At 43.6% G+C, this 13357-nt stretch overlaps 1 protein-coding gene across 1 annotated transcript; it reads right to left on the bottom strand.

Moving 5' to 3' along the window:
* Window positions 1-7543: 7543 nt before the first annotated feature.
* On the bottom strand, window positions 7544-9888 carry LOC137362392 (scavenger receptor cysteine-rich type 1 protein M130-like; the record flags this gene model as incomplete). Its single annotated transcript, XM_068026802.1, has 5 exons — window positions 9742-9888; window positions 8292-8609; window positions 8128-8208; window positions 7722-8039; window positions 7544-7569 (listed from the first exon to the last, which is right to left on the bottom strand). Coding segments are annotated over exons 1-5 (753 nt in total), but the record flags the coding sequence as incomplete, so codon positions are not given.
* Between the last annotated feature and the right edge of the window lie 3469 nt (window positions 9889-13357).

Below are 13357 nucleotides of genomic sequence, written 5' to 3'. Positions count from 1 at the left end.
GTATACTGTGGAGAGAAAGATTATGGATTAATGATTGGACTGAAAGCGGGATCAGTGCTGGTCTGAGAGCTGTATACTGTGGAGAGAAAGATTATGGATTAATGATTGGACTGAAAGTGGGTTCAGTGCGGGTCTGTGAGCTGCATACTGTGGAGAGAAAGATTATGCATTAATGATTGGACTGAAAGTGGGTTCAGTGCGTGTCTGAGAGCTGTATACTGTGGAGAGAAAGATTATGGATTAATGATTGGACTGAATGCGGGTTCAGTGCGGGTCTGAGAGCTGTATACTGTGGAGAGAAAGATTATGGATTAATGATTGGACTGAAAGTGGGTTCAGTGCGTGTCTGAGAGCTGTATACTGTGGAGAGAAAGATTATGGATTAATGATTGGACTGAATGCGGGTTCAGTGCGGGTCTGAGAGCTGTATACTGTGGAGAGAAAGATTATGCATTAATGATTGGTCTGAAAGCGGGATCAGTGCGGGTCTGAGAACTGTATACTGTGGAGAGAAAGATTATGGATTAATGATTGACTGAAAGCTGGTCCAATGCGGGTCATCTATATACGTATAACGTAAAGGGGACTGGAATTTGTTGGCCTCGGAATGTTTTCCATCTCCATTCACTGTGTTGTTTTTTTTTTACCGCTGGGTGATAGCAGATGAAATGGATCAGCGAAGACTGAATCAGGCAGTTCAGATTGAGCACCTGGAAGATTTCCAGTCAAAGTGTTAGCAAGAGAGATATCACACAGCGAATAACATAAGGGTGTCTTTTCTAAAATATTTCAAGCATTGTTTTGTCTAATTTCCTTTAATCACAACATGTATTTAAATCAACCAGCAGTCTGTGACATCGCCGAGTGGAACGAAATTCAAAGTAGTGACAGAGAGCTGGTGACTGTGGGAGTTTAACTCACCGAGAGTGGAGAGATCACCGCCGGCACTTGTGAAGAGATCATCAGGACTACTGTCCAGCAACAAGTGACCATCCTGAGTGTCAATGGCTCCAGTCTCAACATCATCATAATCACCCGGAACCAGACCTGGGAGGAAATAATGATTTTCACTGAAATTAAATGGTAATACTGAATACTTAGAATTATATTATTAGACATCAGTCGACACGGGCCAGCCAGGGTAAACTGTAATCTTCAGCCGTAGTGAGATTAGAGGCTGGCGAATGATGGGACCGTGTCGTGTCACGATAGGCGAGTCATAGCTCATGCGATGTTTAAAATGCAGCCTGTAATCGATTGAAAGGAAGGGGCAGTGTAGGATATTGGTTGGGAGACTGACAACCTGTATGTTTGGCAGATGGCAGCAGCCAGAGCAAGGTTGGCGCCCAGGTTTTCGCATGCCTCCATGGAAGTGCTCCTCCAGGCAGCAAGGGCAAGGAGGGAAGCGCTTTTCCATCGGGACCGGAGGAGGAGGCCAGTGAGGCAGGTGGGGAGGGCATGGCAGGACATTGAGCAGGGAGTGAGCAGCCGTGAGGTAGTCCCATGTAAGAGGTTTCAGTGCAGGAACGGGATCAATGCCCTGATATAGTATGACAAGGTGATTGCAGTGCCTAACATTAATTTGACAGCCTTAAATGTCACAAATGATAAAAATTAAATTGGAGAAGGGGTGCCTCACTCATTTGTTCAGATGTTCCTACACCATGGAGCACAGCTCAGTGCCCACCTTCTTGGAGAAGCACAATCTTCAGTGACACTGCTGTTCCGATATTTGCAGGAAGCAGAGCCTCTGATGGTAAGCCCTCTCTGGTGGGTAGCATCTTCTGCACTCAAGAAGCTGGTTGCGTGCGGCTGTGTGCCCTGCTCATCCACACTCTTTTCCAGCCTCATGATTATTGTCCCTGTCTGGGTGCTGCTGCCCAACTCCTGGGAACTGCAGCTGCTTCCATCTCTCATTCTCCTCCACAATGGGAGGCCTCAAAACCGGCGTGGCGTAGACCTATTGTAAATTGCTGCACTCACTTCTCAAGGTCTCCATTCTTTTTACTTGGTGTAGGTAAGTTTCAAGTCGGAGAGGATGCTCATCCTAAATACCTCTGTTATGATCGCCAAGATAGGTCAGCCTCCAGATTGCCAATACCGCGATACAGTATCTCTCCCCCTCCCTCCAGTGCCACAATGCTTTTCACAGCCAAAACTGACCTTCCTCTGACCTTCCCCCTCCTTATAGATGGCGAGTCTCTGAAAACTGTTGTCGCCTTTCATTAAATTGTGAATGGTTTGGAAAATTGCCATGAATTTCCTGTTTATTGACTCAATTGCCTGCCCAGTGCCTTAAAGTGCAGCCTCCACCCACCAGCTCGGCCGCTGCCAGGAATATCACTTAACAGAGTAAATACGTCGGGCTTCCTTTGCACTGCTATCCAGCGGCAATTTCCCTCCCAGTCTGTCGCCACTGTGTGACAAAATTCTGCCCTCCGTTTTAAAGTCACATCTGTCCCATTGAATCACCCATTCAACATACAAACAAATGTCACATTTCACCGCCCACACAACAGTGTCAGAAATCACAATAATTGAATGTTTCATTCCATTAAAGTATTGGTTGCAATCGGTATTATTCTGCAGACATCCAAATTATTTCTCCTTTCTTAAAAACTAAAATCCCTCAGCAAATCCCCATGCATTCAGCAGCATCATTTTACAGCGATTAAGTTCTGATATATTTAGTTGTTGATTTTAGATAACAGACTGCGTGATGGATTAAAAAAACGTGATGGTAACAAATAAAAATGTACCCACCCTGAATACTGGAGGAGTTTCCTTCAGGATTTTCTGATCCAGGATCCGTATCACCCAAACTGTGACTGGTGTAATATTCAATCCGATTTAGGGACTCAATGGAATCAGCAACTGTTAAACACAAACATGGATGGTTATTGGAGAGATCGATTGGGACGTTCCAGCAAATAACATAATGCCGTCATCATCTGGTGACAATGTCCTGGGACTTTGTATCTGACACGATTGTGAAACATTTATCACAGGGACTGCAGTAGTTCAAGAGCAACTCGGGATGGACCAAATATGTTGGCTCATCCAGCGAGCAGTTAAAATAATACGCAGTACAGCTGGTGGTTCAGATTTCAGACATCAGAGCAGAGACAATAGTGTAAAACATAATCAGTTCGCACAGTTTCATAATCCAGAATCCCTCCAAACTGTCCGCGTTTCTTTCAATTTCAGAGTCTCAAATGGATGGTGGTGGCTTTAAACCCGAACCCCACCCCGGATAATGGGGCAGAAAAGTGTAAAGAGTGCAAGGAGACGAATAACGGATTTGTTCTTTACTGTTTTTTTTTGCAACCTGAGAAATTAATCTCAATGGTTAAATTGCCCTCCAAATATATCGCAAGACAAAACTTTTATCGATTTGCTAGTGTTGTTGCCCCAGTATTGTGAAACAGAATTTGTAGATTAATGTTAAACTTCAGAATACAAAGTGTTAGGATATGTTTTTTGGAGAAACCACCGACTTCAGTTAAGGAGTTCCTGATGGAGACGTGTTTCTGATCCAGAAATCCAGTCACTTAGAGAAATAAACTGTGTGTCAATGTGACTGTCTCCTCCTGAGAGCAGTGTCTATTTGTGGTCTTGCTTAAATGGAGTAAAATGATATGATAGTTACAAACAAACAGAAATCACGTTCTTTAAGCAGTAGCAATGGGTGGAAATCTTCCCAACCCCATTGCTAATCTTGCAATACGCACAGATATAGACACACTCGCACTGTGATATGACTCCTTCACCTGGGGATAGCGAGCGGATTTCTGACAGTGTTCAGTCAGTAAACTGACCATTAACATGGGGTAGTTAAGTGGAAGTGACATTTGTCTTGTGAACATTCGGCATGAAATATAAAACACAGACCTGAACGCCGGATCTGATAGGAATCCTTGCCAGGTGGAATATTCCCAATCTCTTCATAAATTGCTTGGTATAAACCAGCCGGTGAACCCTTGCCACTAGTGACAGAACCTGTCAGATGGAGGGTGGGAAGATGAAAGTTTAGTTGCAACCCACGAGCGTTGAACAGTAAATTATCTGCGAACACATCCAAATCACAGAGACGGAGAAAGTAAAGGGACAAAGTCGGGTACAGTGAATGCAGAGTAGTTTTGTTGTGCGTATTTTCATGCATGTCTATGTGTCAATTTTACTTCATATCCCTATGTTCACCTGCAGCAGACTGAGGACAAATGTGTTGACTGAGTAAAAAATTTCAATCAAGTTTGTTAGAAGCGATCTCTCCCTAACAAAGCCATGCTGACTGTCCCTGATTAATGCCTGCCTCTCCAATTGGAGATTAATCGGGTTCCTCAAAATTGTTTCAATATTTTCCCTTCCACTGACGTTAGATTCACCTGCCTGTAATTACCTGGTTTAACCCTGCTACCCTTCTTGAATAATGGTACGACATTCACTGTCCTTAAATCCTCTGGTCCATTTCCTGTGGCCAGCGAGGATTTGAAAATGTATGTCAAAGCCCCTGCTGGATCTTCCCTTACCTCACTTAACAGCCGAGGTCACATCTCATCTGGGCCTGGGGATTTTTCTATTTTAAGCCCGCTAAAACAACAAACACTTGCTGCCTTTCAATGCCAATTTGTTTAAGTACTTCACAAACCCGCTCCCTGATCTCGACACCGCCATCGTCCGTCTCCATGGTGAACACAGATGAAAAGTAATCCATTAAAGCCGAATTTACGTCCTCTGCCTGCACATTGCAGACGGTCATTTTGATCCCTAATCAGTCCCATTCTTTTCCTGGTTATCCTCTTGCCCTTGATATACTTTTAAAAAATGCATTGGGCGTTCCCTTGATCTTCCTCACCAGTGTTATTGCATGCCCCCTCTTCGCTCTCCGAATTCAATTTTTAAGTACCCCCTATACTTTCTGTACTCCTCTCGGGAGTCCGCTGTTTTTCAGCGCTCTGAAACTGCCAATAGCCTCCTTTTTGCTCCTTATCCAATCCTCCATATCCCTTGACACCCACAATATCCCTGGAAATGTTCGTCCAAACCTTCAACTCTATGGGAACATGTTAGCCCTGAACTCTCAATATTTCCCTTTTGAAGGTAAGAGCCAATGGGATCCAGGGCAATTTGACAAATTGGATCCAAAATTGGCTGAGTGGTAGGAAGCAAAGAGTAATGGTCGAGGGTTGTTTTATTGAATGCAAGCCTGTGACCAGTGATGTACCACGGGGATCGGTGCTGGGACCCTTGCTGTTTGTAGTGAACATTAATCATCTAAACCTGAATATAGGAGGTATGAGGAGTAAGTTTGCAGATGATGCAAAAACTTGTGGTGTCGTAAATAGTTGGGAAGAAAGCCTTAAATTACAGGACGATATAGATGGGCTGTTAAGATGGGCAAGGGAGCAGCACATTGAATTTAATCCTGTGAAGGGTGAGGTGATGCATTTTAGGTGGAGTAACAAGGCAAGGGAATATACAATGGATGGTAGTACCATAGGAAGTACAGAGAGTCACAGGGACCTTGGTGTCCTTGTCCAAAGATCACTGAAGGCAGCAGCATAGAAAGATAAGGTGGTTCGGAAAGAATATGGGATTCTTGCTTTTATTAGCCAAGGCACATAATATAAGAGCAGAAAGGTTATGATGGAGCAGCATAAAACGCTAGTTAGGCCACAGCTGGAGTACTGTGCACAGTTCTGGGAACTGCACTGTAGGAAGGATGTGATTGCACTGGAGAGGGTGCAGAGGAGATTCACCAGGATGTTGCCTGGGTAGGAGCATTTCAGTTATGAAGCGAGACTGGAAAGCCTGGGGTTGCTTTCTTTAGAACAGAGAAGGCTGAGGAGGGAATATGATTGAGGTATACAAAATTATGAAGGGTATTGATGGAGAGATAGGAAGAAAACTTTTCTCTTAGTGCAGGGGTCGGCAACCAGGGGGCATCGTTTTAATGTAAGGGGAAGGATATATCGAGGTGATTTGAGGGGAAAAGTATCACCCAGAGGATGGTTGGATTCTAGAACACATTGCCTGAAGAGGTGGTAGAGGCAGGAACCCTCACAACATTTCAGAAGTATTTAGATGAACAATTGAAATGCCATCGTATACAACACCATGGGCCAAGTGCTGGAAAATGGGATTAGAGTAGATAGGTGCCTGATGGCCGGCAGAGATACGCTGAGCCGAAGGGACTGTTTCAGTGCTGAATAACTCTATTAATCTATGACTCTATGACCTGATCTCCTGCTTGTGATCGTTTGTAAACGACTGCTTGCCCAGTGAGGTTGCAAGGCTCGATCTTATCAGCTTTAGGACTGTCTTGTTACAGAGCCTGTTCTGGTCGGATCCTTGGCCGTGCTAGGCGCCTATGCTGTCCCAGCTATAGAATCTTTCTTAAGAGAGAGAGAGGTCTATTTCTATAGGAACTTTATATTATTATGAAAAGTGTCATTTATTAAGCCTCCCATTTCTTATAATAAATCAGGAGTGATTTGGATGGGTGAAATATGAGTGGAAGCGTCGTTTTGGAATGTTGAATCACCGCTGGTGAATACAGAAGGTCCTATACAAGTATCACCTGTCAAAATAACAGTCAGACACGGTTAGACAGCTCGATATTGGATGCCCAGAGCCGGAATTTGAAAGGCTGGAACTGATAACCAATGGATGAAGGAAGATTAACAGACAAATAATTAGTTGAATGCACAGCTTAAAAAGTTGAATTAAACTTCCGGATCCTTTGTTACAATAAGTAAATTCTTCCAGAGTTTCATGTATGATGTGCTGAACTCTCACAGTGAATGTGGACACTTCAAATCACTCTCCATTTTAAATGTCACATTTTACTAAATCCAGAGCACATTGAATGGAGAAAATCAGCAAAAAAAAAAAAATGTGCTTCTAACAAGGCCACGTGACCGTCCATAGAAATCTGCAAGGAACGAGAGTTTTGCATGCATATGACACAATATCTGGGATCTTTCGTTGGATCCGCGGTAAGATATGAACCTCACCTCTTCTGATTGACTTTTTCTGTATAATCACCATCAGTGAGATCAACACACAGAATAGCAGGACTCCGAAGCAGACTGCAACTAGGATGGAAGTAGTTTTATATCCCTGTTCTTAATGACAACAATACAGAAAGGTTTAACACATACATAGTCCGTCTTGCACGATAACATATTTACAAAAGGGAGTTAATAATTATATCCACTGCTTCTGGGCAATGAGTCAGGCTGAACATTCCGCAATATGTGTGGTGCACATTGCACCAGAGGGAAGTGTGAGCCAGTCTAAATTACAGAGACAGTGCCCCCATGTTTCTGATGAGAACACGACAGTTCAGGTACAGCCAGAATCTGGAATTAGCTAAATTTCAAACAGACCATTTGAAATATGCGGTGAGGAAAAGATATTCCAGTCAGTGGGAAAGTGCTCATAGCATCTTGAGAAAATGACTACAATACCAATTCAACTAATTCAAACCCTAACGCTGGCGAGGATACTAATAATGGTAAGTACCTGCTGATGTGGACGGGACAGCAATTGGAGGCACATCGAGCCCTGTGGAGCATATTGTACAAAAAGTTCAGGAGGATGAAATTTCAGCACTTTCCATTTAAACGATAAATACTGCTCTTAATTTCCCGAACTAGTGAGTCAATTTAACAAAACAATGAACCCTAACCCCACTCTCCATACCCTGTCACCCTCACCGGAACAAATCACACTGGCATCTTCCTTGTGATCACAGTCAGACTGAGCCGGCGATGAAGAAGGACAGTTGGCCAGAGAAGATTCGCTTCCAGTGCATTTCACCTCATCCAGCCATTTAACACCGTCACCCTGGGAAAAAGTAGCTCCTCCTGGGGCCAAAAGAGCGTGACCACAATCCAGCTGTCTGCAGACAACATTGGCATCGGCCATATCCCAGGAGTCATCACACACCGTGCCCCAGCTGTTATTGCACAATATCTCAACTCTCCCGGAGCAGTTGGTGTTACCTCCAAACAGGCGCAACAAATGTCCAGAATCTGGCAAAGAGAATCAATGGTTATTATTGATGTAGTATAAGAAAGGAGTACATGTCAGATAGTTGGTATAATAAAGAGGAAGTAGCACCTGGTGAAAGCCCACGTTTACAATCATATTCTCGAATGCAGTCCTTTGATCTGTGGTGCTGCTCCTTAGTTACTTTTGCTTCTGTTTAGAAGAGAAACATGTTGACTGTATCAGACACCAATGTTTGAAATGACACTCGCACATTTAGAGGTTTGTTGTGTTACCTGAACAAACATCACCAGCATCCTCCCTGTGTTCACAGTTGTGTTTACCCCACGGTTCTTTTTGACATTGCCAAAGGAACGATTCGTGTGAAATACATTCCATCCCATCAAGCCAAATGGGTCCGGATCCTTCTCCAAATGACTGAGCATAATAATCGATAGAACTGAGGGGACCGCACTCTAACTGTTTGCAGATCAGTTCTGCATCAGGTCCATCAAGTGTATCCGAGCATACTGTTCCCCAGGTGCCATTGTCGAACACTTCCACTCTCCCCTCACAGCGATGCTTCCCATTCACCAGCCGCAGCTCTTTGTGCTCTGTCAATGACACAAGAAATATCCGGATAGTTAGATTGATAACTCGTTGTATGTTCATACTGCACAGCTCAACACATGCTGTTCCGGTTGTGTTCACTGATTTCCAGAAATTATTTCAGAAAAGCGATAGAAAAACACCGACAGCACATAAAGTAATAAAGAATAATCAACACCGATTTCACAACAGAAAGACAAACAACGTTATTGAATTCTTTGAAGAAGTTACAGAAAGATAACAGGGATAATGCAGTCGATGTAATATGCATGTTTTTTTTTCAGAAGGCGTCTGACAAGGATCATGACTGGGGTCAGAGCCTGTGAAGTCAAGAGATCAGTGGAAGAATGATAGGAAACCAGCTACAAAGCACACCGTCCGGGTACAATGTGGTAACCCAGAATGGTGGAAGTTGGGAAGTGGTGTTCCACAGAGCTGGGGTCACTGCTGCACAACATTTACATGAACGGTTTGGATTTAGACAAGGGAGATTAATTTCAACATTTAAGATGACAGCAATTTGGGGATATAGTTAACACTAAGAAAGACAGAGACAAAATACGGGAAGACGTTAATAAACTGGACGAATGGGCATGCAATTGCCAAATAAGTTGAATAGAGATAAGTCTAATGTGCTCAGTGTTGACAGGAAGAATAAAGAGGCCACGTACTTCTTGTAAAATAAGAGTGAAAATGATATAGATCAGCAAAGAGACCTCGGGATACAGAGGCACTAATCACTTCTGAAGTGACAGGGACCGAAGCCAGTGATCATAAATATAGGATAATCACGAATAAATCTAATAAGAAATTCAGGAGAATTTGGTTTTCTTTGTACCTAGGGAGTGGTTTGAATTTTGAATTCCGAACACATGCAATTGCTGAGGTGATTTGCACTGATCCCTTTAAGGTAAAGCTATACAGGTACATGAGGCAGAAAGAAGCTAGAGGATATGCAAAGTGGGTTAGATGCAGTAATGTGGGGTGATACTCGTGGGCAACGTAAACACCACATTGACCAGTTAGTCCGAATGGCCAGATTCCGTGCTGTCCATTGTATGTAATTCGAAGTCATATCTTCCCTGTGAAACCACGTGCACAACACTACGGAAAATGGGCACATGGAAGCACCGTTACCTGAACACATGATCCTCACATCTTCTTTATGAGAACAGTCGTGGTTGCCCCACGATGCTGAGGGACATTCCCAGAGAAATGATTCATTACGGGAACACTTCAGTTCATCCAACCAAACTGGCCCTGAGCCTGGTCCACAAGATGCAGGAAGCGCCAGGTCCAATGCCTTTCCACATCCCAGCTGTTTGCAAACCACGTCAGCGTCCGCCAGATCCCAGGAATCATCACAAACTGAGCCCCAAGTCCCATTGTAATAAATCTCCACTCGGCCAGTACATGGGCTTCCACCGTCAGACAGCCTTAACTGCACGTGGTCTGTTGGATAACAGTACATGAGGATTATACTTTCAATAGACATTCACATCATCACTCAATACAACTGATTTTACCATCACCAGCTCAAAAAAAGAACGTTAAATGCACCTGTGACAGGTAAATAAAACTATACAACAGAATATCTGTTTGCACTTACTTCTTACATAGAATGTAAAGAACGGCAATGTTTCAGATATGCCATTACATCTGGCTTTGACAAGTTCTGATCTCCAGTTCCCCTTTTATGTTTTGAACGCTGGGGACGGTGTCAAACAGGCAATCACTCACACGATTAACAGTTAATTTATACTCATGTTATATAACTGTATATGTTCCTTGTCCATGTATGTTATGAGATTAGAGATACAGCAGTGAAACAGGCCCTTCGGCCCACCGAGTCTGTGCCGACCATCAGCCACCCATTTATACTAATCCTACACTAATCCCATATTCCTACCAAACATCCCCACCTGTCCCTATATTTCCCTACCACCTACCTACACCAGTGACAATTTATAATGGCCAATTTACCTACCAACCTGCAAGTCTTTTGGCTTTTGGGAGGAAACCGGAGCACCCGGAGAAAACCCACACAGACACAGGGAGAACTTGCAAACTCCACACAGGCAGTACCCAGAATCGAACCCGGGTCCCTGGAGCTGTGAGGCTGTAGTGCTAACCACTGCGCCACTGTGCCGCCCAATCCTGATTTGTTATCTTGGTCAGACATTTACTGCCATCTCCTATTTCCCTCATCTTCAATTACAAGTGCCTTGCATTTATCTAGCGCCATTAACGTAATGAAACATCCCAAGGGGCGATACAGGAGTGATACCAAAGAAATTTTAACACAGAGCACCGAAAAATATATTCGGTCTGATGACCAAAAGCTAAGTCAAAGAGTTAGTTTTTATGGAACGTCTTAAAGCAGGAAAGACTGGTTGACAGGCAGAGAGATTTAAGGAAGTAATTCTAGAGCATGTGACCTTTGCAAATAAAGGCACGGCCGCCAATGGTGCACAATTAAAACCAGGAAAGCTCAAGAAGCCAGAACTGGGAGCTGTCAATCTGGAGCCGATTGCAAAGACAGGAGCTGTGAGGCCAGGAAGGGATTTGAAAACAAGGATGAGAATTTTAAAACCGCTCATTGCTGGGCAAAGTAGGTCAGTGAGCAGAGGGCAGATGCCTGAGTGGCAAATGGTCGAGACAGCGGAGCTTGCAGAGGTTGTAACGAGTGAAGCCAGCCAGGATTGCATTAGCATCATGGAGTCTGGAGGGAACAACGCTATCGACAAGACGAGATAAGGGCAAATGCGGGTGATGTCATGGAGGTGAAAATAGACAGTGTTAATGAGGATATAGAGATTTGATAGGAGGATCACTCTGGGGTCAAATATAACACCAAGATTACAAGCTGTCTGGCTGAGTGACAGACAGTTGGCATGGCGAGAAATGGCGTTGGCGGCAAGGAAACATGCGATGAGGACTGATGGTTTCTATCTTTTCAATACTGAGTTGGAGGAATTTTCTGCTGATGCAGTACTGAATGTCAGCCTGGAATTCTGAAAGTGTACAGGCATTGGAGGGCTCAAGAGTGTTGAATGTGAGGAGAGTTGGATACAGTGAGATACATGTGGAAGCTGAGGCTGTGTTTGCGGATATCGCTGAAAGGCAGCATGTAAATGAGTAATGAAGTGTCAAAGGATCGATCTTTTGGTGACTTTGCAGGAGCAGGAATGAAGCCATTGCAGGCCACTTTCTGACCATGACTGCATAGATAATACTAGAACCAGCTGAGTGCAGTCCCACCCAGCCGGGTGTTAATGGGGAGGAATTGGAAAAGTATTTCATGATCAATCATATAAAAATTTGAGACAAGTCAAGAAAGAGGAGGTGGAATCGTTTATGTTTGCCACAATCACTTCGGATGTCGTTTGTTTTCGTCCTGTGGTGTGGATAGAAAATTGATTTGCGGAATTGAAACATGCAGCTTCATATAAGATGAGCATGGATTTGGGAGGCGACAACACATTCAAGGACTTTGGCGAGGTACGAACAGTTGGAGCTGGGGCCGTAACCTGCATGGACAGGTGGTCAATGGTTCCTTTCTGAGGAGAGTTGTGATGACTGCTGATTTGAAGGAGAGGAGCCTGAACATGTAGAGAGAGAGAGAGAGAGAGAGAGAGAGAATTGTTAATATTGCCAGCTAACATGGAACCCAGGAAGGGAATGTTTGTGTTCAGTTGTTTAATAGAAATAAGGTGGAGACAGCAAAATGTGGATACCATAAACAGCACAGGTTCAGAGAGAGAGTGAAGGATTCTAGGAGAGAAACAAGAAATGTGAATTCAGGGTGATCGTATGGGATGGGGGTGGGAACTGATAGGAAGTTAGGCCTGATGGGTTGTGGAAGAAAGGGAAGTAGTGGAGGTGACTGAACGGATGTTTTTGAACTTTGTGACAAAAAGTCGATGAGCTCCTCTCACTTATTTTTGGAGTCCAGGGTGGACGAGGCAGGGGAGTGGTTCAGGAGGAAGGTTTATGATGGAGATTATTTGCTTTGCGTTTTCTTTGCCTTCCTGGATAATCTTTGTCAAACGGGAGGTTTTAGTGAAGATGAAGAGGACCCAATGATGCTTTATGTGATTGATCCATTCAGGATTATATTACCAGACAGTTCCCCACATGTCACCATTCCTTTCTGTTTTTTTAATTATTTCAGGGGATGTTGGTGTCACTGGCAAGACCAGCAGTTTAATCCACGCTATTTATAACTTCATTATTACTTTATTACTCCACTTCATATTGGAGAATGTAAGGTCCACAAGTACTACCCTTAAACATCAGCCTTACAATATGCAGTATCTTCGTGCAGAACTACGTTCTCGGGTTGTGTTGATTATAACATTATTAACATTATCATAAATCAATTTAATATTAATTGCATAAGAGAATCACTTACCTTTGTAAGGATGGGACTCTGTCTTTGACAAGGAATATATTTGAGTAATTTTAGATACATAAACCGCATGTCTGAACAGAGAGTATGCAGACCTGTCTGTCCAGACAGACTGCTGCAATTATGTTAAATGAGCAAACGAAACATGTGAGGCACATTAGCAATTGCTATTGTCTGTACAAAATCAATGAACTAAACGACTAATTCTATTAATATATGACTGTTGGACCGGACCAAAGAGGACAGAAAACAGGATCTCTCTGCAAAATTTTGGACAGGATCAGGAAGCGCCTATGGGCAATTGAACGCCAGATGTGTAGGCCTCCTGGCTGAACAGAAACC

The sequence above is a fragment of the Heterodontus francisci genome, unplaced genomic scaffold, assembly GCF_036365525.1.
Source record: "Heterodontus francisci isolate sHetFra1 unplaced genomic scaffold, sHetFra1.hap1 HAP1_SCAFFOLD_56, whole genome shotgun sequence".
NCBI lineage: Eukaryota > Metazoa > Chordata > Chondrichthyes > Heterodontiformes > Heterodontidae > Heterodontus > Heterodontus francisci.
The sequence above is the reverse complement of the archived record's forward strand: the minus strand, read 5'-3'. Positions and strand labels throughout refer to the sequence as shown.